This window comes from Drosophila mojavensis, unplaced genomic scaffold (assembly GCF_018153725.1).
Source record: "Drosophila mojavensis isolate 15081-1352.22 unplaced genomic scaffold, ASM1815372v1 contig_80, whole genome shotgun sequence".
Classification (NCBI taxonomy): Eukaryota; Metazoa; Arthropoda; class Insecta; order Diptera; family Drosophilidae; genus Drosophila; species Drosophila mojavensis.
In genome coordinates, this window is record NW_025318906.1 from 9,818,629 (window position 1) to 9,846,324 (window position 27,696).

The 27,696-nt window shown below is 39.3% G+C and overlaps 1 protein-coding gene across 3 annotated transcripts in view; it reads right to left on the bottom strand.

The window, feature by feature from the left end:
• Nucleotides 1–22,501, bottom strand: part of LOC6579309 (apoptosis-stimulating of p53 protein 2) — a 43,904-nt gene extending 21,403 nt beyond the window's left edge. For 2 of the 3 annotated variants that reach the window (XM_044010491.1, XM_002005169.4), the window contains exon 1: nucleotides 1,079–1,312. Coding sequence is in view for 1 of the 3 variants with exons in the window: in XM_032729608.2 (XP_032585499.1) it covers nucleotides 6,654–6,686 (33 nt within the window). In the remaining 2 variants the exon portion in view is untranslated. Of the gene's footprint in view, nucleotides 1–1,078; nucleotides 1,313–6,653; nucleotides 6,713–22,458 lie in introns of those variants that run through there. The other variant, XM_032729608.2, reaches the window with a different exon arrangement.
• Between the last annotated feature and the right edge of the window lie 5,195 nt (nucleotides 22,502–27,696).

The following is a 27,696-nucleotide window of genomic DNA, read 5'->3' on the forward strand; positions in this document are numbered from 1 at the left end:
TTGCGCTCATTAAGCCGTAATTCAGGCCAAACGCAAGGGGAGTGGGCGCCCCACACGCCCACACGAATAGACTGGAGAGCAACGGTTTTCTATGATTGCAATGGGAGCGCGACACTTGAAAAGTCAGCAACAAATCTGTGCAAATTGCAGGCAGTTGATAGAGTAAAAAGGAGGGGGGTGGTGGTGGGGGAGGGGGCTGTTTTGTGGACTGAGTGGCGACGTGTGACAATATTGATTTAAATGTCATAAACACCCAAAAGTAGCACGCACATAGACACACACACACACGCACACACACGCAGAGCAAGTGGCACATCCGCAAGATACTTTGAATGTTTTTAGAGATACAACGAAGCGGAAGCCAAGTCAAGAAGACGAAGAAAAACAAACAGGCCGGCACGTTGTCAACAAGGTGTGTAAGCGTGTGTGTGCGGGTGTGTGTGTGTGTGTGGCACACTAATGTGTGTAATATGCCACGCACGTAGCCAACTATTAACTAAAATGGAGCGACACACAAATGACAGCGCACATTTGAGGGCTGACCGAAACCAAAGCCGGCAGATTTCGACTCAGGGATCGTAAATATCAGCCAAAAGAAACAAAAAATGAAAATGAAGAAGAGCAACAGCCAGTCAAATACAAAAACAATAAGAGCAGTCGCAGCAGTCGCAGCAGCAGCAGCAGTTAGTGAGCTTTGCTTGTCATTTGTAACAGATGCGGGCGCCCGGCCACAATTGACTACACACACACACATGCAGTCAGGCATTGCCTTTTGGAGAATGGGGCATTGGCGTTTGGTTCACTGCCTTGGTAATTGGGCGCCACGCACAGCGCTCTGCTCTGATATTGCACAGATATACGCTCGTTCTATATACAAATATATGTCTATATATACTCTATATAATATGTATGTTTGCCTGCACATAAAAGGCCTGCTGGCAAACGCTTTGTCATTTGTCCGCGTTTCCCACCGCAAGCCATCCCTCACCCACTCACGCCCCTTCCCCTTCTTCTTTTTTTTTTTTTTTTTTTTGAGTGCGCCTCCCGTAATTGCGAGCAAAGATAAGCGCTTTATTACCGATTCACTGGCTTTTATCGCATTTTAATAACTCACAAAATGCGGCCACGAAATTCACGTCGTTTCTGCGTTTCCGTTACGTTACACGTTACACGTTATACGTTGCGCTACGTTACGTGGCGGCGTTACGTCTGCGTGCTCCGTCCCGTTGCGTTACGCGCTGCGTTGCGTCTGTCGTCGTCGCCAGGCAATGCACAACTGAAACTGAAACTGAAACCGAAACCGAATGCGAATGCGAATGCGAATTAGCGGCAAAAAGCAGAAAACAGAACTGAACGCGTCGGCGACTGCTGCTGCTTTAAACGCTTTCACTCTGCCCCAATGGCTGGCTGCTAGCCGAGCGACAGCCGAATGTGTCACACACACCCGAAGCAGCGTGAGTCCGACTCGTGCACAGAGTCACAGCCGAAGCCGAAGAGTCACAGACTGCAGCTGTTCCGCCTAGCACACGCAGCTGCTGGCCTTAGGAGCACGACTGAGCGAGTGCGAGTGGGAGAGGGGGCGAGAGGAGAGGCGGCAGAGCATTGGAGAGGAGTGTCGCGGGGCGGTCGGGTTAGCTCACTTGCTCACTTGCATTACCAAATGCTAAGGATACGGCGCTAGGCACGGAAGTGCGTGCGCTAACAATACAGCACAGTGGTACAAACTCTTTAATTAAAGTGAGCATTTTAAATTCTAATTAAAAAGTAATTAATATAATCAAAGTTTCTAGAAATAATAAATAATAAAAGTGCTTCTAAAAAATACGAAAAAAAATCCAAAAAAATGTAGTAAATAATTTATTTAATTAATAATATAAAATCAAATTAATTTTGTTGAGTTCTTAAAATAAAATACTATTTTATAATTTATTGTATTATTATTATTATTATTATTTTTTTTTTTTTTTTTTGAGGCTTTTATGTATTTGAAGTCTGCCTTAAAAAATGTGACAAAAAATAATATAATATAAGGAGTCATGTTTTAATAAATGATAATTAAAAAAAAAAAAAAAACAATATCTGTATTTATATAGATATTTACATTTCTGGGCATCGTAAAATATATCTCTTAAGCTTATATTTTCATTAGATCCTGAACTACTGTTCAGCGCACTTAGAGCAGAAGCTTTGTCCCATTAATAAAAATCCAATCAAGTTTACTGTAGCATCACAGCCTTAGTTAAGTTATGCAAATTGCATTGCAAATAACTAACTTTCTATTGTTCTATTGTTCTATTTTTTTATTTTTATATAAACTGGAAATGTCGGGCGACCACTGTGCGAGTGCTGTCTTTTAGTTCAGTTGCGCAAATTAGCCGCCTGCTCGGCCGTTTGTCATTTTTTGCGGCACAACTGCTAAGCTCTAGCTGCGTGTCTGTGTGAGAGTGTATGTGATTGTGTGTGTGTGTGTGTGTGTTTGTGTTTGTGTTTGTGTGCTGTAAACTTTGAATGGAAGCGCCTGCTAGTGCCCTCTGCTGCCAGATTGTTGCAGCAAATCATTGCCGACTTTTGTGCGCAAATATTTACGACAAAGTCAACCAACGACTGCTGAGTGGCAGCTGCTGTTGCCGCTGCGTGGGTGGCCAAAGACAAAGCCGTGCGTCTAACTGCAGCAACAGCAACAGCAGCGACAGCAACCTGTCACAGCGACGCAACACAATGCGACATTAGCTCTTCGCCGGGTCAGCACTGGCGTCCGTAGACACACGCACACAAGCATAGACACACCCTACCCACACACACAGACACACTAGCACATGCATGTCTCTGCCAACAGCTGAGCTACCATTTGGTCCGCTCCACCCTTGGCCTTCTAAACAAAAGACAAACTTGTTCAGCGCGCGCTTTTCTGTTTTTCTTTGCCCAGCCTGGGGACTTGGCCTGCCAATGCCACGGGCTATGCCTGTCTGTGTGTGTGTGCGTGTGTACGCTTGCTGTACATATGTCTTTTTGCAAATTAATTTATAAACACAATTGACATTGAGCAAAAATGTAAATATGCCGTTGAGAATGGCTGCCTTGCATTAAAATTTCAAGCGCTGCTCAGTCACATCTGCATGCCAGGCAATTGCTATGCATATGTCTCTTTCTCTGTCTCTTGGTGTGTGTGTGAGTGTGCGTGACCCCATAACTGTAACTGTAACTGTATCCGTTACTTGTGTTGTGTGTATCTTTGGCCTGTGTGCGTGGTTATGTTTGTCTTTTTGGCTCTGCCTTGGCATTTATTTGGCCAAATAACAGAATTGGGAGCACGCAACCCAATGTTGCACTTAACGAAATAAGCTACACCAGAGGCGCCTCCTCCTGCTGCCTCACTATATCGAGTAGAATGGAAGCTTAGCACTATTAGGGGGCGACAGCTGAACTGTCATAACGGATTTTTCGTTTACCTAGCTGCAATACGTTGCGTATGCGTAACAAATGCCAAAACATTTGTCGACTAATTTGAAAGTTTTGCGAGACAGCTGGCCTGCAGCTGCTATTCCTGCTACGGCTGCTACGTCTGCTGCAGCTGCTACTGCTGCTGCCCATGTTGCATGAGTTGCAATTAGAGAGCTGTCAGAATACGGTATGGCCAAGGCTGAGGCATTAAGCTGACGTGTTCCATTGTCATTATGAAACTCTATACGTCTTTGTCTATGCGTCAAGCTCTTCGCATAAGTCTTCTTAATTAACCTGCTGGCGCTTGAGCTAGGCTACCTCTCCCGCTCTCGCTGTCACTCTCTCTCTCTCTCGCTTTCTCCCTCGCTCGCCGTTTTTGCCTCTTTAATTAATAACAAATTGAGTTTTTTGGCCAGGAACTTTTAATTAATATAGTTTCAAACTAATTGAAGTGAAGCATCAAGTTTTTATCTCAAATATTTTCGCTGGCTCTTGGCTTTGATTAGAAGCTGAGCAATTTTGTTAAGCAAATAAGAAGAAGACTATGTGAGGTTTAAATTCTTTATATACTAAATTCAATTAAAGCATCAGCTAGACGAGGCAAATTATTTAATTTTCAATTTATATAGAAATAATACGATTCTTAGATAGCTGAGTGTAAAGCATTTATATAATCAAAATTTATTTAGCTATTATATTTTTTAGAAATAATTTTATAAATAATATTCATGTTAAGATAAAAACAAATTAAATTTCTGCCTTTCACATCCTATTCAATTGATTTTCTTTCCGTCAAAGCCTGTCAAAAATCTATATTCAAATGCCAAATGGATGACTGAATCTGATGAAGAATTCATCACAGCGCCAGAAGCCACAAAGTTTTTCAAGAATAAAACTACATAAAACTGTGCAGTTCAATCACCTTTGTTTAGCCAAAACCAAATTTCTCATATTTTACACAAAACTAAAAAGTCAATTTAAAGCTTAAATTCCGTTTCATATCAAATTTGCATTTTAAAATATTTTGCTTGATTGAAAAGCAATGCAAATATTGCAAAAGTGCCACAGTGCGACGTCTATGATGTTTTGATTTCTCCTCAAGCTTTAATTTAATTTCTCTACTATGCTGCTATTACTATATTTAAGTATAACTATATTAAATATAAGAAAGATATTTCCAGCATTTTAACAATGTCTTTAAATTTGCAGTAAGACTCAGCTGCGATTCCCCTTTCAACGCATGCAGAATCATTTCTCAAACTTAAAACCAACACAAATACAATTTTTATATGCAAACTTGATATAAATATTATTGTATTATTATATTACCATGTTTATGTAGCAGCTACTCACTACTGCCGCTGCTTCAGCTTCTGCTGCTGCTTCTGCTTCTGCTACTGCTGCTTCCACAGCCACAGAATAAGTTTAATACACTGCACAAAAAGCCACTTCACATGCCCCATTACCAAATCGTTCGCTTGCAGCTCAAGCAGCTCACTTGACTCTCCGCAGCGAACTTTGGCTGCGCGCAAAAGTATGCAGTAAATTTTTTACTTCCACATACTTCAATAAAAAATGTAAACGAAATCAATTTGATAATCCCAGAGCGCATTCTACATACATATATATTATATAGCGGCAGCATTATGTAGCCAAAAATGAACTGCTAGCAAAACATAATCATAAAATTTCACTGTAATCCCCAAGCCAAAGGAATTTCGGTTTGGTAACTTTTGCTTACTGGCTAAACGGTTATTAACTTTCGTATGTGTCGCTGCCCCACAACCGCCCCATACGCCATGCCGAATGCACACACACACACACACACACACACAGCAACAACAAGTTTGCTGCAAACCACTGTAGCAACAACAACAACAATGACAGGCAACTTTATTACTAAATACAGTCATATAAATTCGTATGTTTACACCACGAAACGTGACGCAGATGGAGGCGCCGCTTGCCGTTGTTGTGTTGCCTGTCCGCCTGTCCGCCTGTCCGTCTGTCCGTCTGTTCGTCTGTTCGCTTGTCCAAGTGAGGGACGGCAGCAGCAGCAGGCGGACATTGGGAATTGGGTTGGCTTGCTGTTGGGCATATCGCTTGTTTTGGCAGCCACAACAACAATAACAACAACAACGATGACAACGACAAGAACAACAACAACAACAACAACCTGTCGTTGACTTTCAAACTGATTTGCAATTTTCTAAAAAGAACTTGCGCCTGGCAGAGCACGTCGAGCCGCAGCTGAAGAGCAGCTCGAGGATTAACATGCAAAGGCATGCAACAGAGGTTCAGGTGTAAGCATTTGTGTGTGTGTGTATGTGTGAGGGTGGGTGTATTGCCTGTTCTGCTGTTGCTGCTCATCATCATCAACTAACCAAACCACAAAATATGCTGACTGCCACAAGTTGAGGCACATTTTTGTTGGGGCACAGGCGGCTGCCTCTGCGTGTGTGTATGTGTGTGTGTGTGTGTGTGTGTGTGTGAGTCTATATATCCATTGTGTGGGTGTGGGGCCTTTTGTCCGTGTCGCGCTCGGCTTTGACCTTTTTCGTTAAGCAAAAAATTGTAAAACTCATTTACATAACAATTACCCAAACGTTGCGAACCTTTTGCAAAAACTGACGCCCAAAACGCAAACAAACTGCGGCTTGGCTAAGTTTTCAACGGGCAATCGGTGGCATGCCACCTCTCTCTCTCTCTCTCTCTCTCTCTCTCTGTCTCTGCTTTTGTCTCCCTCCAGCTCATCCCCCTTCTACCCTCTCTCTCTCTCTGTCTTTCTGTCTCACTTTCTCTTTGTTACTGTCATGTGCGTCACATGTTGCGTTTTGAAATTTTGCTTAACCCTTTTTTTTTTGCAGTTTTTTGTTTGTTTTGGTGGCTGGCGCCACCTGGCGGCGTCATTGCACAGTCGCATTCTATTTAGATTGCTTTTCAGGCTGTAATACCCCACAGGCTCTCTCCCTCTCTCTCTCTCTCTCTCACTCACTCGTTTCACATTGTGTCAGTTGCATTCTCTTAACTTTAACACTGTCTTAACTTAACAACTGTCACGCCGCTTAATGTCCTTTGTCTCTTGCGGCGTGGCCCATCTCTCTATCCGTCCGTCCGCCCGTCTATCCGTCCATCTGTCTGTTCATCTATCTCTCTCTGTCTGCCTGTCTGTGGCACAATTTAGTTGATATATGAACTGCAATGGCACTTACAATTTCATCCAAAGTGTTCGCCGGCTCCTTCATACCATGACGTTAGAGCTTCAGCCAATCTGCAAATGACAAAAAAAGCAGAAAAAAATCATATATAAATGGAAAGCTGAGTAACAAGAGAGAATCAAGCAAAGCGCCAAATAAGCAAAAGCAATGCAAACACAAGTGCTCAAAAAGTGAAGAAAAAAAAACACACTGTTTGATTGAAGTCTATATACCCTAACAGAATGTGCACTGAGCAGAGGAGTTGCTAAAGCCATTTTTTGTTGAACATTTATATATGCATAATAGTATAATATAAAGTAAATTACGTTAGGGTTTTACTGAGACATACAATTGATCTTTTTATTTTGTTATTTATATATTTATAAATTAAATTATTATTATTATTAATCTTGAAAAAAAAAAAAAATATTAGTATACTATTATTTATATTATTATTAATTAATTTATTTATTAATAGTATTAGCATTTTTAATAGAAATAAATTAAAAATATATATAAATAATTTTCATATTATTAAAATTAATATGCCATTTTATTTTAAAAATATTTTTGTTTGTTTTGTTTCATTAACATTATTTTAAAATATAATTTATTTTTAATTTTTTTTATAGAAAATTTCTTTATAAAAATATACTCCTCAAATTTGGACTGTATTTGTGAAAGGCTTTATTTGCTTTCTTTACTCTGCTGCTCTCACATCGTTGCATCTCTAATAAGAAATGATCAGAAAATATCTCAAGGCAGAGTATAAGAGCCGAACAAACAAACAATCATTAGAAATAAGAGATGCTTGGCAGCACAGGTTTCGATGTATGTGAATGTGTATGTGTGTGTGTGTGTGTATGAGTATTTGCTTTGCAAATATATTTAACAAGGCCACACAATTTAAATTTGTATTTCCATTCGGTCTGCTTGCCATTGTGTTATTCTTTGTCACCGTAAATGTGAATGAGAGAGATAGAGAGAGGGAGAGAGCAAGAGAGGATGTCTGTGCGTATGTGTATGCGTAGCTGCTAACAAAGCAAAAAACCACATTCACACACACATACAGGCAGACAGACACACTAACATATGTGGTCTAACCGCCTTATCAATTTCAAGCACTTGCCGCATTAAAAAAATATATATTAAAATATATATGTATGTTTTTTATGTTTCCATATGCCAAACTCAACTCTACTCTGCTCTCTCTCTCTCTCTCTCTCTCTCTTTCTATTTAACAATCGCTGCCCTTCGCTCTGTCTCTTTATTTGACTTATTTAGTTGAAAGCAAAAGAAAGAAGACAGCAAAAAAAGTTGCTTATTAAAATGTTTGCCCAAGTCCTTCGTCATTTGCATTTCACTTACAGTCTTTGTCACAGTCCCTCCACCCAGCCTTCCTTCGCCCTCGTCCTCCCCCACACGCAGAAGCTAACCCCTGCTGCTGCTTTGCCTAGACAAGGTTTATTTTTTTAAATTGATTGCCACATAAATTTCATGTAATCTAATAAAATTTGAATTGTCGTTGTCGTAAATGCTCCACACACAAGCACACACACAGCCATAGATAGACTCCCACGCACGCACACACACACACAGAGACACTCCTGCCTCTTACAATTCCTGGCACAATTGCAAGTCCAGGCTGCTTGTCATCAGGCACTTCCACACATCCACTCGACTGTCGAATGAGTGCTGACTGCTGCCACGCCCACGCCCATGCTCATGCCCAGCAACCCCTCGCCGCCCACTTGGAAATGCTGATAAAGTTTCAACTTTGAACGAGCGATAAGCTAATCAAATTAATTCAAGTTAAAACTTGGCAAGCGAATTTGCAACAAATTAATGTTATTTCATGGCTTCTTAAACTTGACACTGCGGTCGTCGTGCCACAGCAGCAGACCCACTTTTCGGAGAGAGAGAGAGACGGTCTTTCCCTCTCTCTCTCTCTTTGTTTGCCCCTTGCCTTAACATAACAGCTCGCAGCAGTTCAAAGTAATTCATTTCTGATTGGAAGTTTCCTGTCAGCATTTATCTACTTCTCTTTTTTTTTTTTGCAATGCTCTTTATGAAATGGGTCAGGCTCAGTTCAGCAAGCTGTTTGAGATTGTCAGAGTGGAAATTGATATCGCAATACATATAAATATCAATCTGGTTTATATTCCTTAATCAACAATTAAATCTATCATCTTGTCTGTCTAGCTTATTCTTATCTCACTGCTCTTCTCTCTTAACTTAAATCACAGTTAAAGTTATAAATCAAATCTTTTTCATCAAATATATATCTACAGAATTCCATCTACTGTATATCAAATCTATTTCTAGAGTATTAAGGTTTCACATTTCTCAACCTATCAGAGTCCTATTTCTTTCGTGTATTTCTTGTCTGCCAGTAAAGTGAGTAAAAAGTTTGCTGCATGGCTTAAAGTGTGGCTAGCTTGCTTGTGTATGTGTGTATGTGCGTGCGTACGTATATACATATATATGCGTGTGTGTATGTGTGTGCTAGACTTTTCAAGTCTGTGCATTTATAGCTTCATACACTCGTGTGGCATATGTGAGAAGTGCTGCCAAGCAACTAAACAATAAAGTTGAAAATTCACTTGAGACTCACAAGAAAATTGGCTGCTGCTGTTGTTGCTGCTGCTCTACGGCCTCTTCCCCCCCTGGGGAGTTTCTGATCAACAACAATCAACAAGAAAAACAACAACAATAAACGAGAGTTTGACAAAGTAGATCAATGTGGATTTTCTTATATCAAAGATTCGCATGCAAATTGTGCGGCCGCCCGCATTCAATTTTTTTTCTTTTTCTTTTTTTTTTTTCCTGGCTCTGAGTACATTTTTCTGCTCGTTTATTGGCAGAAAAGTTTTTGCTTCCTTTTGGCCAAAATACTTTTGCTTTAGGGCCACTTTTAATGGGCCCCAAACAAGTTAATCAACTCAATAAGCCCCATAAGGCACACGGGCAGACAGAAAGACAGGCAGACGGATGCTAGACGCAGACAACTTTTTGTTGGCCCACATGACGTATGCGTAATATTTCGTTTGCCTTCTGCTATGGCTCGCAGCACAATCAAAACTGTGTTAAATATGAAAACGTTTCGCACGTCGCATATAACAGCGCCCGCTGTTCAATGCAATTCCAAAATGCATAAAAATAAATATGAAAATAAAATACAACAAAAACGAAGTGGAAGATGAAGCGAGTAAAAAAAAAAAACCAAATAGCAACTGCCGCAATGCCAAACGTGTCAAATGCATAAAAATCTAAATTTACAAAAAAAAAAAAGATGAAAAGCTGAAAATGTGTGAAGAGAACAAAAAATAGAAATAAACAGAGAGTAAGACTAGACTACAGAATACTCTGTTGGAAGGAAAACTAGAACTAGTTAACACATTTTGAATTACGAATAATATTTGAACATATTATATTTAAAATTTATATGTATATAAAATATTTATTATTTTATTAATATTTTATATAATTAATATTTTATTATTTTTATTTTTTTTTTTTTTGTCTAATCTAAGAGAATCTTAGTTCCTATAATATATATACATATTTTTATTTTATTTTTTTTTTGTTTTTTATTTTTATTTTTTTTATTTTTATTTTTATTATTTTTTTAAAAATTTCACAATTTAGAACCTTTAATATATTAGTTCTTTTCTAGGCATAATCCAAAATATGAGGCTTCAAGTATTTTATAAATCAATACGAAATGCTCAGATCGCAGAATTACCTTATATATATTGCAGTTAAACAACCTTAGAGGCAACATGCTCAAGCACGTCAGAATGCACAATCAAGTTTAACTGTTGGAGCATCCAAACCATCTCTTATTACAGCAGTCAACTGCCAGGCGTATATACCCCACTTTAACCTGTCAGCCGACAATATAAAAGAAAAGAAACGTTTTGTGTTTTCATTTTCGTTTTGTAGGAATCATGTGATGCACATGCAAAATTTTGCATACACCAAAAATAATTCGCATAACGAAAACTGAGCTACAGCAGCAAATTGCAATGAACAAGTTGGAAAAGTTCATTGAGAGTGAGCAACAGAGACAGAGTGAGAGAAGGGCAGAACGAGAGAGGGACGCAAATAGAGTAAGGAATACAAAGATAACATTTCATGGCCAGCGGATCCTTTGTAATGGAAGGCATGGAAATTGGAAAAGCAATAGCAGATGCTCGCAATGCAGTTGAACTAAAATCAAAACCACATTTAACGTTCCACATGTGAGTGTCTATACGAAAACAACAGTAACAACAAAACAAACGACAACAACAACAACAACAAATAGTAACCGCAAAATTGTTATTGTTGCAAAGCATTTGTTGTTTTTAGCTTTTGCACATTATCCAGATAGATAATATGCTGCGTTAGCCAACTGTTTATTATTGCATTATTAAGCGGTTTTTTGTTTAGTGGGTAGAGCAATAGACAGAGAGAGAGAGAGACAGGGAGAGTGCAAGAGAGGGGGGTGAGGGAGAGGCAGAGGCAGCCAATTGCACAATTCAGCATATCAAATTGCATTTCCGTTCGAAAGTTGCGCCCGACTTAACCAAAAGCAAAATTGAATGCATTTTTAATAAGCATAAATATTTCAAGTCAAATATTTCAAATTCAATTTGCTAAACAAAACCAAAGCAAGGTCATTGCAACTAGTAGGGTATGCTAGACTAGATGGTAAACTTATGAATATATATATAAATATATATTTTTTTAAACAAATTTGACAGATTTATAGTTGATTTTTAGAAATTTTTAAAAATTTCGAACAATATGCCAATTGAAGTACGAGTTATACCCTATTCGCTTGCATTGATCTGGGGTATTATAATTTGCGCCTGCGGCCTTTTAGAAACATTTCGCAGACAGTTAGGTGGGGGGCGGCAGTTGTGGGGCGGCCTGAGCAGATGCGGGTGTGATATAGGCCACAAATTTGTGTGCATTTTGGTTGTTTGCATTTTGGCACATGCCAGCGGCCCCAAAATGTGCGTGAGTATGCGTGCGTGCGTGTGTGTGTGTGTGTGGTGCGTGTCAAATGCAATGCTACAGCAGCAGCAGCAACAACAACAACAGCTAACATGAGCGTGAATATCAGCACCTGCAGGTGCAGCATGATTGTGGCAGCAGCAAACTAATTAAAATAGCTGCGGTAACAAGAAATAGTTCACTCGCTCTCTCTCTCTCTCTCTCCTACTGCAGCAGCAAGCAGACTTAGTGCTAAATACACACATGTATGAGACACATATATACGTATACATAATATATAATATTTAATGACAAATGCCATTGCGACATTAGGAACGATGCTGCAGATACATTTAATAGCTGCAGCTTCAAATGCAGCTAGCTGCTGCACTTGTATCTACAGTCTGTACATGTGTGTGTGTGTGTGTGTGTGTGTCGCGCAAAGATAGTGAACATGCATACGCTTCGGCAAACAACAATTGGCATTGTTGTCTGTGGCTAAAGGTAGACAAACGAGCTACACTCCTATAGCACTAGATATTCAGTAGGGGAGAGGAGGGAGAGAGAGAGAGGGGAGCGGTCTGGGGGATGTTCTGTGGACCATCTCAATTATTTGCGTGTTAAGCATGTGCGGTTAACACAACAAATGCGCACTTGACAATGGGTGCTTAAGACAGCGCAAGCTAAACACAGAGAATATCACAAACAGATACGAAGATACAAAGATAATGGCTAAGATACAGAAACAGACAGAAACAGAGACAGATAGAGATACAGATACATATGCAGAGTTTAATGTACACTTGGAGAAATGCATATCTGAGTTAATTGCAGTATGCCAAACGAAGCTTAAAGATTTTCTTGAAGAGGCATTTCACATCTTCGATTTTGCTTTAGGTAAAGAAAAAAGCTGAGAGCTATTAAATAATTAATTAAATTAAAACTATAAAAACTAAATTAATAATTTAATAATTGTTTAGAATTTTTTAAATTAAAAAAAAAATAAATTTCTAATTAAAAAAATAATTAATTAATTATATACAATTTTATACATTATAATTATTATACTTTTTTAAGTTATAAGAACTTTGTATATAATCTTAAAAACTATAATAAAGAATTAAAATAAAAATAAAACATTTTATTTTAATTTTTTTGTATTTTTTTCATCAAATTATTATTATTATTTTGTTTTTATTTATTTTTGATTCTTAATTTTTTTTTAGCTGTGCATATAAGTCTACCGAGCTATATCAATCTATCTGATCTACAAATTGATCTCTCCTTTCTATCTCAACTACATCGCAGTCTGGCTAACACTTTCAGTTCCAGCTCAACTGTAAACCCATTTCCGCTAAGTGTTGCTATATTTTCACAATTATTAGTTGACTTTGCTCTGCCAGTGTTTTGTTGGCTGGCTGCTTGGTTGGCAAGCAGCAACCGCATAATTAGATTCATCGAACTCTGTGCAAGCGGCCAAGTGATTTGTTTGTGGCACACGCTAACAATGCCCCCCTCTGTGACCGCTGTCTCATTAGAGAAACCAGAAGAAAAAGAGGGAGTGAGTGAGAGTAAGAGATAGAGAGAGAGAGAGAGAGAGAGGGGGTCGAATTCCTGGCGAGTGCCGCAAATTATGTCGGCTGAATGAGTTGTTTCCGTACCAAGAGGCAAGGCGAGCGCGAAGGCGGAGTTTTCTTAGCGAGTTGTGCGCCATAAATCAATAGACCCACTGACAGCTTTGTCAATGAATGCAGAGCAGAGAATGAGCGAGCGCTGAAGCGAGCACACAGGCAGCCCGAGCTGATGGAGGAGGACAGGCAGCAGTCATAAGGCGACTATGCCACAGCACGTATACGCCGCATTGCCCGCCGATACGCTTCAATTGCGAGCCGCCTTTTTGGAGGTCATCAATAAATGGCTGCGACCCTTAGAGAATTTGTTGTTGCATTAGCTGATGCTGCTGCTGCTGTTGCTGCTGCTGTCAAAATGAAAAGCATTTTCCGCGCTGCCACTTTCCGTTAGATTCCCACAAAGAAAATGTATGTGTGTGTATGTGTGTGGGTGGCAATTTGTACAAATTACTTAAGCTTCGATTTGCTTTATTAAAAGCAAATGCGAATGAACAGAAAAATAGCTAACGCTTAGCAAAATAAGAAAAAATTTGACGCTTGGCTGCGCATGACTTGAAAATACCTTATAGCTTAGGTTTACCTATTGTTTGGCATATGACTGTATAAGCATATATAATAATAAATATATATTATATATACTGCATGCAGAGGAAGCTAGACACAAAAAAACGAACAGTTTTTATATTGCATAAATTTGAAAAGATTCGACAAACCAAGCTTAATACTTCTAGCTCATTGATCTCCTATGAATTATGAGAAAATTAATATATATACATATATTATATGGAGAATATATTTCAGAAACTTTATACAAAATCTTGACTCTATAGACTTCACAGTCTTCGAGTTAAGAAACTAAGCTCCACATTAAGGGTTTTGAGAGATACCTCTAATTTCTAATTGAGTACAGGGTATATTCGAAAATAAATTGCCACGCCTCCGCAAATCCGTGCTCAGCAATTGTCAGTGGCTCATCATTCAGCTAAACATTTTCGCGTTGGCGTAGAAAATAAAAAAACGTTTTCAATTTAATTAAATAGAAAAAAAAAAAAAAAAACAAAAACATTTTCATTGTTTTGGGTTTCGGCTGCTTGCCTGCCCTAGATAGCCCTCTGCCAACCTCCAACCTCGCCCAACACAACAACACCAACACCGCCACCACCACCACCACTACCACCACCACTCAACGTCCTCTTCGTTGTCTACATGAATTGTTAGCTTAGCCAACAAAAATTGTTTGGCCATGTTCAAATAATAATGCAAATTGTTTTGCAAATGAAATTATATAATGAATTTGGCTCGGTCAAAGTTTTTTGATAAATTAAAAAGAGAGCCAAGGGGAGAGGAAGATATGGACAGTGAGAGAGAGAGAGAGACGGCGAGAGGGCGAGTAAGAGAGGTAGCTATAGATAAACAGCAAGCGCTGAAGCTGTGGTGTTTTTATCAATTAATGATAAAAGCCCCCCCAAAGCGATAAAAACTCTTTCTCAGCATATTTCATGAAGTTACGCAGCCAAAACAAACGATTGCAGTCATCAAAATTATGAAAATTTCAATTTCATTTTGGCTAATTAATGAGGATGCGGAAAGTGTTGCAGCCAAAGAGCGTTAAAGCAGATGTTAAGCCAGTGATTGCGTCAAAAACTGATTGCGAATTATCATTTTTATAGGAAGGAAGCAGCAGTGCGAGGGGGAGGAGGAGGAGGAGGGTGGAGGTGGAAACAGAAACGGAGGGAAACAGTCGACATAAATAAATGAAATGAGCTCTTTAAATGAAGTGATTTCATTTGCAGTTAAACATTATTGTTGAAGAGGTTTATGAATACGCTGTAAAATGAGTGTTTGATGGGTATATGCGATGGGGATGCTTGAATATAAATCTATGAAAATAGTAGATGTCGTTTAAATTGATACGAATGCAAAGTCAATTAAGTAATATACAATTTAATTGTATATGTAATTTATAAATATTTTAAAATTTTATACAAAATGAATAATTTAAATTTATAAAAAATATAAATACAATAAAAAATTAATATATAGTAAAAAACTAAAACTTAATAAAAAAATTTTAAAAAAGTAATAGAAACAATTAAATTTTAATTTTATTGAAAATTAATTTCAATTTTAATATTTAATGAAAAAATAAATAAAATGTTATTGAATTATTTTTGAAGAATTAAATAAATAAATATTAAAAAAAAAAACAGTCAAATAACAATTAAAAATTAAAAAACTAAATAAAAATTAAATTAAAATCATCAAAAAAAAAATTATACTTTAAAAAATACAACTATTTATAGCAACACAGCTCTTTGTATATATGACAGATTTATTTCAGAAATAACGTGTTACATGCATACATATATATATTTATATACTTCGTATATCATCATCATATCTACATTATCCTCAGTTAACTTCACATCTCCATAAAACATTTCCATCTGTTTTACTGTCCCATTTCAAAAATGTTTTGCTTCGTCAAGTATCAGCGATAAATAACGCGCTCTCAGCTCTGCCAGCGACAACCCTCATAGTCTGTCTGTGGCAACTCTACCCTACTCAGGGCAATCTAGTAAATTATCATTTTGCGGTTGCGTTTTTGTCCCAAGCATAGCTAATGCGCCGCACAAACTATATCTCTGTAGCTGTTGGCCAGTTTGGCAGACGCTATCTGATGCCTCTACCGCCCTGGCCGCCCCCTCTGCATCGCTGGTTGTTGTTGCTGCTTTACAGTTCCATTAGCAGGCAGTAAAATATGTAAATGCTGGCAAATAAATCGCAGACGACAATTTGACAAGTTGGGCAGCAGCAGCAGCAGCCGCAGCAGCAGCAGCGAATGCGAAAGCTAAAAGAGCGCGACATTCGTTTAATGCGAAAAGGTAAGAGGTAAATCCATCAGCGGATACCCCCATCTCCCTTTCTCTCTCTCTCTCTCTCTAGCTCACTCAACGAATGATGAGTTGCGTTTACACACATAAATACGCAATACGCTTAAGTACTCGTCTCTGCTGCGTTTCGTTTTCGTTTTCGATTTTCGCGGTCGCCGCTGCTGTTGTTGCTTTTGCGTTGCTCTTCCGCCACAGGCAAGCCACGCCCCCTGCGCTCCACACACACACACATTGACACTCACACGCACACACACCTCACCTCACCTCACCTCACCTCACCAGCTGCGCCCACATTTGCAATTCAATGCGGAGCTTCCTCGCGCGCACACACACACACACACACACAACAATGACAACAATAATGCGAATTGATGAAGCGTGAAGGATTTCAGGCAATTGCCGGTTCAGAATTGCGTTGCATATTCGTACATCACACACATACGCAAACACCCACACACACCCACACAAGCATACGTAGGGCTTATTTGGTGTGCCAGGAAGAGCTTTTTAGGCCGGAGATATGTGAGGTATTATCATAGGTCGTAACTGTTGCAGGTAAATTTCAGGTCAAATGTGAATTTCGATTAAGTACGTGAACGGGAAGGAGCAAGGGGAATGCAGTGTGAGGGGAGTAGGCAGGGAACTGTGTAATTTTAATTGCAAATTGAAATTCAATTTATGCTGACATTGATTTCAATTGTAAAATAAATATACTCTGTAATTAGTAAAGTTGGGATGATTACAGATCATAAACCAAAGTAAATTTTGTAAATTTGAATCAAAGGATCTTTAAGAGAACATAGAACATAGAAATATATCCAGAGCATCTAAGAGTGAATCAGTAATATATATCGCTTGTTATAGTGAGAACAACATGATTAAAAATGTGATATACACCATATCTACTACATTTGCAGGGTATACAATACAGCATATTAACTATTTATAAAACAGCTTAATGCGGAATTAAAACAATTGCAATTAAATATTATGTTTAAATTATTTTATGGGAAAGATAACACACCAAGATATATCTATATATATAAAGTTGTTTATGCTGGTTTATATATATACATATGTATGCATAGAGAGCATGAGCATGTCTGAACTGACTTTATAAATCGTAAATAATCCACGCTAATTGCTTATTCATTTCCAACAGTTTCCAAGTTCATCGAAAATTCTGTTTAATATCCAAAGAGAATTTTTAGAAATAAATCGAAATGGTTTTAGACCAATCGAGTTGATGAATATATTGATTTTTAATCGAATCAGAGCGCGCCAAAAAAAAAAAAAAAAACATTTATATATATCAGAGTTTTTGAAAAATAAAAATAATAAAAACAGAAACGGGTTCAAAGAGTTGCCGAGTTACAGTTACAAATTCGTTAGATTTAGCTCTGCAAAAAATAAAATACAATAATAGGCAAAATTGTGAAAGGAAAATGGGTGAGAATAAAAATCAAATTCGTATGCAGCAGAGAGAAAACTAAAATTGCGCTGTCAGGGAAAATGAAAATAAATTCCCAAAGCATTTTAAATATTTTACGCGGAAACCATAGAGGCAGCAGCTGCGTGTGTGTGTGGGGAAGAGAGGCGTGGCATAAAGCCAAACTCTTTTGTCGCACAACAAAACTTTGATTCCGCGATGCGGCAAATGGAGCGAACAACAGATGAGCTGCAAATTTGCATAACTGAATATATATATATGTGTGTGTGTGTGTGTGTGTGTGGGTCTGTGCTTGTGTGTGACTCTAGTTCTCTGTTGCCAAATAAACATATTTTTGGTGGCTCTTTTAAGCAGTTGGCAGGCAAATAAACATCTGCAAAGCGCATTTAAGCCGCCTCGCCTCAAAATAATATAAATAAATAAGGACAAATAACAACAAAAAGAGTCATGAACTGGGCCAAGCTGTAAAAAACGCACACACACCGAAATTGGGGCGAACGCCTGGTGGGCGTGGCTGCCACATAATAATAATAAATATTCAGTTCAGTTTCAGTTTTAGTCGACTTTTCTCTTGCCCACTTTTCGCTTCCTTCTTTTTTTGTTGAGTGCATGAATGAAACTGCGATATGAATGAAAATGAATATGAAAACCCGAACTCCCCCACCCACACACACACACACACACACACTCACCATGCACTCTCTGTCTGTGGGTGTAAGCTGCTCGGCAAGTAAGTAAACCAAATGCGAATATGAACAGGGATTTGCATTCATAAAATATATCGCAGTCAAGGCAGATGCCCCCAAGCCATGCCTACAGGTATCGTCAGCATTGTATGTATGTATGTGTGTGTGTGTGTGTGTCAACTTTCACTTTGTATGTGTGTGTATGTAAGTATTATTTGAATTATGCAAATCGCTAGCATGAAAAACAAATATTAAACTTTTCATGAAAGATTCAAAAATTAAATAAAATTTTACAAAAGACATAAAAACCAAACGGTTGCGCTCTCCCTTTCTCTGTCTCCCTTTCACACACAGCAGCACCCACTCTGGCATTGTGTGTTTGTGGGCGTGGGCGTGGCAGTAGAAGGAGGCGCGCATCCTGCTTTTGGCAACCGCATATAATATTTATATGGAAGGCCGCCTCGCATAATGATTGTACTTACACATGTAAGTAGAGGGCAGCCCCTAACTAACCTATAGGCACGCCCACTCCACCACCCGCCTCTGGTGACTTCTGTTACCTCCCCAGCCTCTGCCCCTGCTCCTGCTCACATCCTGTGCAAATGGCACATATGGAAAAAGTTGGCAACTCGCTCACCAAATAAGCAAAATAAATAGACCAAAAACAAAGGGGAACTTTCAAGTGCTCGGGGGGGTGGAGGGGAAGACAGGGAGATACCCTGTAAAGGGATTTCAACAAGCGGAAAGGCTGTATAGAGTTGAAGATAGAGGTAGATACAGATACAGATATAGATACAGATACAGATATAGATACAGATACAGATACAGACACAGATACAGATACAGATACAGATACAGATACAGATACAGATACAGATACAGATACAGATACAGATACAGATACAGATACAGATACAGATACAGATACAGATACAGATACAGATACAGATACAGATACAGATACAGATACAGATACAGATACAGATACAGATACAGATACAGATACAGATACAGATACAGATACAGATACAGATACAGATACAGATACAGATACAGATACAGATACAGATACAGATACAGATACAGATACAGATACAGATACAGATACAGATACATATACAGATACAGATACAATTTAGATAGATCTACCTCACTTTGCACACATTCCGTGCGTACAGGATATAATAAAACTTATTTTTTTACTGTTGGCACACGGACAATTGTAACTCTCGGGATTTGGGGTATTGGTTGCAGGAAAGGGGGGCGCCCAATTGGGGAACGCCACATGGCCTCAACACGAGCTCAAAGTTCGTATTTCCCGCTGCGTGCAACTAGTTGTGGCATGTGTTTTATTTCTTTCCATTTTTCCATCTCCTCACTTCATACAATATAAACTCGCCCGAAAAGCAAGCGTCGAATTCCTTTCGGGCGTTAAATAAAATCTCGCACGCTTCGTTTGAACGGACGCCAGCACAGACGAACGGAAGGCAGCTACCTCAAACAGCAAACACACGCAGAGCATATCCCCCCTCTCTCTCCTTGAATTCAAGGTAAAAAAAACAAAAACAAAAAACAAATTAAAAAGGATTGTCAACAGTCTGGTATTTTATTTCTTCTACTTTTGCCATTTTATTTTTTGGCCAACAACTTTCAAAATTCAAATTGTGGGCGCTGCGTACGTGCCACGCCTTGATTTGCGGTTGACTTTTAGTTTTCCCAGCGAAAATTTCAGTTTCGTTCGAGCAAGCTACAAAAAAACAAAGCAGCAAACTTTGTTTACCGTTAGTTCTCATTAGAATTCACAGCATGTGGTTTTATATTAAAATTTTTGTTTTTGTCTTTCACCTTGATTTTTGTAAACGAATTTCCAATTGAGTCTACGGAAAAATAAGACAAAACCCTAAAAACAAAACTTGAACCATCAAAAGTTTGTGGGAAATTCCAGTAATTAGGTTTAATTAAGCTGTCAAAGTCTGAGTGAAAAAACTTGTCAAAAAATATATTTCTTTAAGCTCTAACTTTTACGGTAGAATTCAGTCCGTTACACTTATAGATATACATAAATGAATATATATTGCTTTATAAAATTTCTATTGACTGTACAATGTAAAAACAAGCTTGAAATTCAAATTTCACATGAAAGAAGAAGAGAAAATTTCGCATGTAGATCAACTGTTAAAAATGAATCAAAAGAAATGTTAATGAGAGATGGGACAAGCAAAATACACCGGATATGCCAATGTCTCTCGCTCTGTCTCCGTCTCCCGCTCCCTCTTTTTGACTCTGCTATAAACTTCAGCAGTCGAAAAAAAAGAGTGGAAGTTCATTAAACCGTAAGTCAAAAGCTGTGACGTCATAAACCTTAACTGATTCTCACGGCTGCAGCGGCTGCTTCAGCCAAAACAGCCCAACTCAAACGGAGCGTGATGAATGTTTGGGCAACAACAGTGTTACTGACCTCACATTACATGCAGCGAAAAAAACAACAGCTAAAAACGTGCAGGTTCATCAATTTTGTATTTTGTTTTTTTTGTTCGAAATGAATTTGAACGAAACGATAAAAATATGCACCGCAGCATAGCGATAGAGAGGGGTGCAAGCAGGATAGCCCACCACACACACACACACACACACTGACACTGACTTCCAATCAAGTTGTGCTTAAAGTTTGGACAACGCTTCACTTTTCGCACTTTTCGTTTTCGTTGTGACGCCGACTGCGCGGCCCATGCGCTGGAATTTCTAAAAACAACAACGCCAAAGTGAACATAAAAAGAAAAACGAGCTGTTGATGTGCTGCTCTGTGTGTGTGTGTGTGTGTTTTGGGCTTGACATTCCTGTTGCCAGGGCAACGTCAACAGCGCCGTCAACGTCGACGCTCTAATTGGAATGTAGCGTTGGCGCAACGTCCGCATCGTCGTCGTCGTCACAGGCGCAGCCGCAGCCGCAGCAGCCGCACGACATAAGAAGAAAAACAAAAAACTGGCCCTGTAGCTTTTTAAAGCTCTGTTTTCTGTTGTTATTGCTGTTGTTGTTGGCGCTGTTTGCTGCTCAAAGCGTGGCTTGGAACATGTTTTTGAGCGCTGCTGCGTCGCAGTCGCCCGCTGAAGCTGCGTGCGTGCGTTGCGTATGTGTGTGTTTGCGTTTGTATCAATGTTTGTGTTTGTATTTGTATTTGTTTGTGTGGGTTTTGGGGATGCTTTTGTGGATTGTGGAAGCCAAACCGGAATGTGGCTCATTCAGTGAAAAGACGCTGAAGCCAAAGTCGATGCCGACGTTGACGTTGACGCTGACGCTGACGTAGTCGACGAAAGCGGAGCCTTAGTTGCTGTTGCTGTAACATGAAGCCACTGGCCGGCAATCTATGCAGCAGCAGCGACGTTGGCAGAGAATTGTCGCTGTTTCTGTTGTTGTTGTTGCTTGTTTTTCTGGTTTGGCATTCGCGCTCAATTGCGCCAGATTTGCGTTTTTCTTGTTGTTGTTGCCGTTGTGTGGCTGATCGCAGCGACTGCGCCACGCTTCATTTCTTGCGCTATTGGGGCTTGGCTTCCACTCTTGGAGGCTGTGTAGAGTTGTATTAGCTGAAGCAGCCCAAAAATATATGTATGTATGTATTTAAAGATATATGTATGTATGTATATATATTTTGTTGTACAGTTGCAGCGCCAATTGGCGACATGCGCATCGACTTGTTGTTGTTGTTGTAGATGCTGCCCACTGCAGCAATCGCTACAAAAATTCACACAGACAATGTGAGCTTATGGAAGGGGGAGCGAACGGGAGAGCGAGAGAGATGGGCAAATTATGGCGATGGCGTGCGGAAAGAGAATCACGTTTATACCGTTTTGTAAACTGATTTTTTTTTTCTTCTATGCTTGCCTGCCTTCTGCCTGGTCTGTCGGTCTGCCTATTGCTGCTGCTGCTGCTGCTTCTACCTACTTTGATGCTTGAATTTTTTCTGCTTCTTTCATTTTTTCAAGTGCAATTTCATTGTAGTTGCTGCCAGGCATTTCTTTCACACACACACAAACACACACAGATACAAATAGGTAGGCAGCGACGGGCCACGCTCATTAAATATTTTCGCTGTCGAATTTTTGTATTTGTGTGCATGCGTGTGTGTTGGTGAGTGTGTTGGTGTTGCTATCAAGTGCGACGCGCTCAACTTTTGCTTACCTTGTCTGCACCTTGCGCTGCGCTGCGCTTGTGGGCTCCGTTGCTGCTGCTGCTGCCGCTGTTACTGCTGCCGCGGCGACTGTTGTTGTTTTTGTTGCGTTTATTATTTTCGTTGCACTTCTTCACTTATGCTTTATCACGCAGCTATTTGCATTCTTTTGCTCACTTTTTGCTTTTATAATTAATTGAATATTTATACACTCACACTCACACTAAACACACACATGCACGCGCGCGCGCTGTCTCTCACACATATACAATAGCAAGTGAGAGCGAGACAGAAATGGATAATTGCGACAGTTTGTTCTACGCTGGGAAAAACACGTCCGCAAACAGGTAAATACGCTGAACAACTGACGCTCGCCTCGACTCAATATCAATTCCATTCAGCATTGGCTTGATGGCTTTATGGCCACACTCTCTCGCTCTCCCGCTCTCCATCTCCCACACTCTCTTTCAACTCCAGCTTCGGCTTTGCGGTCGGTCATCGTCGTGTCGCCTCTTTCGCTGTTAGACAATGCGTCTCGCTTGCACTTGCTCAGCTCATGCAGCGAGCGACGATCGCCAAAAGTTCGTTACAGCGAGGCAACTTTTGAATTTTACCTGTGACGCGCGTCGCACTGCTTGCAAGAGAGCGTAAGCCACGAGCACCGCTCTCACGAGCGGGCCTAGTCTCTCTCTCTCATTCCCTCTCTATACGCAGTTGCCCCTCGTTGCTCGTGCGCTTGTTTACCTGTCGTTATCTTGCCGTCGCTTCGAGTGCCTGGAAATTAGCTGAGTGCTCTCTGGCTGGTGTGAGTGTGAGTTTCTCTGTGTGTGTGGGCGATGGTTATTTGTGTACGTTCAGTACACAACTGTAGTTATGCCAACAGTGTTTGCATGCTCTGATGTTTAACATAGAAACTGTAGAGAACATATGAACGCTTGGTTTATATAGGTTTAGGTAGTAATTAATGTGTATATATAATATTTTACATTAATTGTACAAATATCACATATTTGTAAGCTTGAATTTATGTTTATACAAAATGTTTTCGTCCATTTCTTAACTGTGTAATTATATAAAGTAACCTTTAGACAAAATACAATAATTTAGGAGTAAAGCAAAACTAAATTAGTACTTCATTTATTGTCCTTAAAAATTTTAAAAATTCAACTGACACTTCCACCAACTGCCTTCTAATGCCTCTAGATGGCGACTACTCCCACTTAGCGAAGCTTCAAGCCATTTTCTACAGTTCATTTTACAGATCCCTCTCAATACAGTTAGTTTTAGCAACAACAGCGCGCCAGCTGGCGCTTTGTCGTGTTGTCGCTTACCAAATATCATAATCAAAAACCAACAATGAAAGTCAATAGATGGCGCTCGCCACTTAGCAAAGTTGCCAACCATTTACAGTTTTAGATCAATTGTGTTACATTTGCAGTTGCAGCAGCACTGCCCACAGTTTGGCATGCTTACCGTTTATATACGTTGCATTTTAAACGGTTTACGACTTTCCCCCCCATTAATATTGGCAGTGCTATAAAACTCCAATTATGCATTTTAATACTCTGCCCTGCTTAGCATACTCTGGCGCATGTCGTTAAAAGGCTAAGCACTAAAAACCGCAAGCCAAAATCAGTGGCTTTTCAACTGGCAACGCCAATGAGTTGCCGCTGAAAGGTGCATAAATCTGTCAAATTATTCACGCACACACGCACACATACGTCATCTATCAACTTTTTTTTCGCTGCTGTGAATACGTCATAAAAACGATTTAACAACCGCAAAGGCAATTGCCACGCCCCCACGCAGCTCTTCTGGGCCCTTAACAGTTACGCTTTCCTGTCGCTGTCTCACTCTCTCTCTCTCTCTCTCTTGTCTCTGTCTCTATCAACTGCAAATCCTGGCTAAAGGCAAACGGAAATGGAAGCCGACGCGCGGCATAAAACAATGCCATTTATGTATGTATATAAAGTATATTTTATATATGTGTATATGTATATATAATGTATGTATATAGCACATAGTATATCTAGTAAAATCCCGCTCTCATAGTGCCTCCCCCACTGCCCGCCTCCTGCTGCCTCTGCTCACGTTTTTATGGTCCATCTGCAGGCGCCTAATGCCGGCAATTAAAATAAACGCCAGCAGAGATGCCGCTCGACTAGGATCACAGACAGATGCCGACGCTGCCGCTGCTGCTGCTGCTGCTGCTGCTGCTGCTGCCTCCAGGCTGGGATCGAAAGCAATTGCCGGGACTCGAGTCGAGTGCCTGCCGTGACTTGGCCGCTGCTCGGGCTGCCACTCTCAAAGAGCCACACAGCTGTTGGCTATAACAAATGTTCGTTTAATGAAATTTTTATTCAATCAGCGCCAAGGCGTTTTAGATAGATAGAGACAGAGAGAGAGAGAGAGAGAGAGAGAGAGAATGAGAGAGAGAGACAGTGAGCTAAGCAGACTCAAACAGCAACAGAAAATTGGAAGAGTGGAAGGCAGTCAAAGCTAGCCAGACTCAAATCACGCAGAGAAAGAGAGAGAGAGAGAGAGTGAGAGAGGGGGAGAGATAGTGAGAGTGGGAGTGTGAGACAACCTGTTGATGTCTGTGTGTGTGTGTGTGTGTGTGCGGCCCAAAATGGCAAAGATTTAGCGAAATAAATGAAAATGTAAATGTAAATGCAATAAAAACAACTAACTATTCAGAGCTTTAAGCTGAAAGCTTTCATGTGTGCTTGACTTCGTTTGACTTCATTTATATTAATAACAGAGATATAAGACTTTTACGTAGCAGTATTAGCCGTAGCATTAGCCAGGCTGGATTGTTTATTCAATTCAATTACGTGATCTGTTTTACAGTTCTAATGCGTTTGAAAAGCTGGTAATCTACTTAGCTTTAAAGTTAAATGTTGGCCCTTGGATGTCTATGACGAATATTATGTTTTTTTTTTTTTTAAGTTTTGTTTTTTTTTTACCAGCAATAAAATATTAAATGGGTAATAACATATTTAAAAAGGCTAAAAATTATTAATTTTTTTTTTGTTTTGTTTTTTTGTTTTTGTTTTTAAGGTATCTAATTTTAGTAATTTAAAAATTCTACGAAAAGTCTCTGTGCTTAAGCTTCGATTTGTAAATTGTGTATTTTTTTAAATTTTTAAACTTAAATTTTTAAATTTGCTCTTTTTATTATTTTAAAAGCCTTAAAGCTGCATTGTGTAGTCAGATATGGATTGGAATTAAGTTCAGCTGTAATTCATAAATATCCTTAAAAGAGAATACGTTTCTTTGATATTGGCCGCATATGTGCGCCTCCACTAAAGAGACGGGCTCTCTCTGTGGCTGGCTGAAATCGTTTTGTTTTATTCATGATGTCACCTGGCGTCTGCTTCGCAAATATTTTCCTGTCTAATGCATAATTTCCTCGATTTTCCCTCTAATTTTCGTCATTATATTTGCGCTCTCGTGATGCCCGCAGTCAGTCCTGCGGCTGCAATTAGATGCTGTGGTTGAACAGAGACGGGGAGAGTGCGGGCGAGAGGGGAAGACAGACAGATGGGGAAAGAGAGATAGAGAGAGACAGAGAGAGAAGGAGGAGCTACGACAAAGGTAACCGCCACGTGAAAAGTGAAAAACAGTTGCTTGCGCGTCTTGGCCACATTTTCGTTTTTCACCCCACACCCCTTCCCCTTCCCCTTTCTCGTCACCTTTCCACACCTCAGGTGAAAACATTTCTCATTAAAGTTCTTCTTCCTCAAGTTGGCTTTCAATTAGAGAGTTTCTGTTGCGCTCTCTGGAAGTTCGGCGAATTCGGCGTAATGCCAACAGGTGCGCATTAAATTAGCATAGATTAAGCCTCAATTTTGGGAATATTCCGGCCAACTTGTTTGTCTGCACTCGAGCTTAATTAAAAAGTTTATCAAAATAAAAGAAAATTTGCATAAATTTAATTAAAGCTTTATTTCTCGAGCTGAAAACTGATTCCAGCGGGCCAAGTGAAGTGGCAACAATTAAACAGCTTACGACGGCGCTCAACACCTGTGGAAACTTTGTACCTGTGCTGATGCGCTCCACTCAGACATAACAAGGCGAGGTGGACTATCTTGGCTTCTGTCATCATGTGGGTCAACGAAATCAATTGACAGCTTTTCCAGCCAACTTTCCACCCAAGGAGACGAAGAAGAAGGCGAAGACGAAGACGAACAGCAAGAAATGGCTATAAAAGCGGGCCATAAAGGTTCACCTACCTGTGCCCTATAAATAAATCATGGCCTATGATTATGCGCCACACACACACACACACACACACACACACTATTGATAAGACATGCTCACACCTGTTCAGGTTCCTTGGTTAGAACGAACCTTCTGACAGCATTTGACTTACAGTCAAGAGCTTTGTTTGGCCCTGTCCTGACTTGGCTTTGGTTTGTTTACATGCCACAAGCTGTGGCACGCTCAATCATAATACAATTTGACATATTGCTGCATGCTCGCAAAAGCCACACACACACACACACACAACACTATGCCCAACGTGGCGTATACGTAACGCAAAACGAAAAGGAAAAAAACCTTTTTGCAGCGATTAATCAAAGCTGACATTGGGCTCTAACAGACGTCCGCTGCATTTGCCAAATGAATTTTTGCTTAGTTTTTATACTTTTTTGGGTTTTCCTTCTATTTAAACTACAATTTGTTGGCAGCCATTAAAAGTTTGACTCAAGCGCTATAAATAAAAGAGCAGACAACGAGAAGAAGAAGGGAAGAAGTATACTAAATGCTTGGGAATTAATTAATGCAGAAAAATCTATATATAAAATAGTATTTAAAATATAATCTGTAATATACATAAATAAAATATATGGTAAAAATACAAAATAAATGATATTATATATTAAATTTTAAATAAAAAATATTAAAAATAAGATACAAAAATTTTTTTTACAAAATTATATTTAGTACTTTATTTTTGTATAAATTATATTTTGCATATTTTTTCTATTAAAAAATTTTTATTATATTTTTATGATAACAAACTCTATATAATATAGGATTAAGTTCTTAATCTTTATATTTTTTCATATATGATTATATGATAAACTTGTTTTACATTGTTATTTATAATCATATATGTATATATATTATACCATGAATTGGAGTCCAACACGGCGTATGAGTAATCCGCTAAAACTAACTGCACATTCACCGGTCCAAAGAGCAAATGCTAACACTATTCTACCCTAAATCTAAATATAACA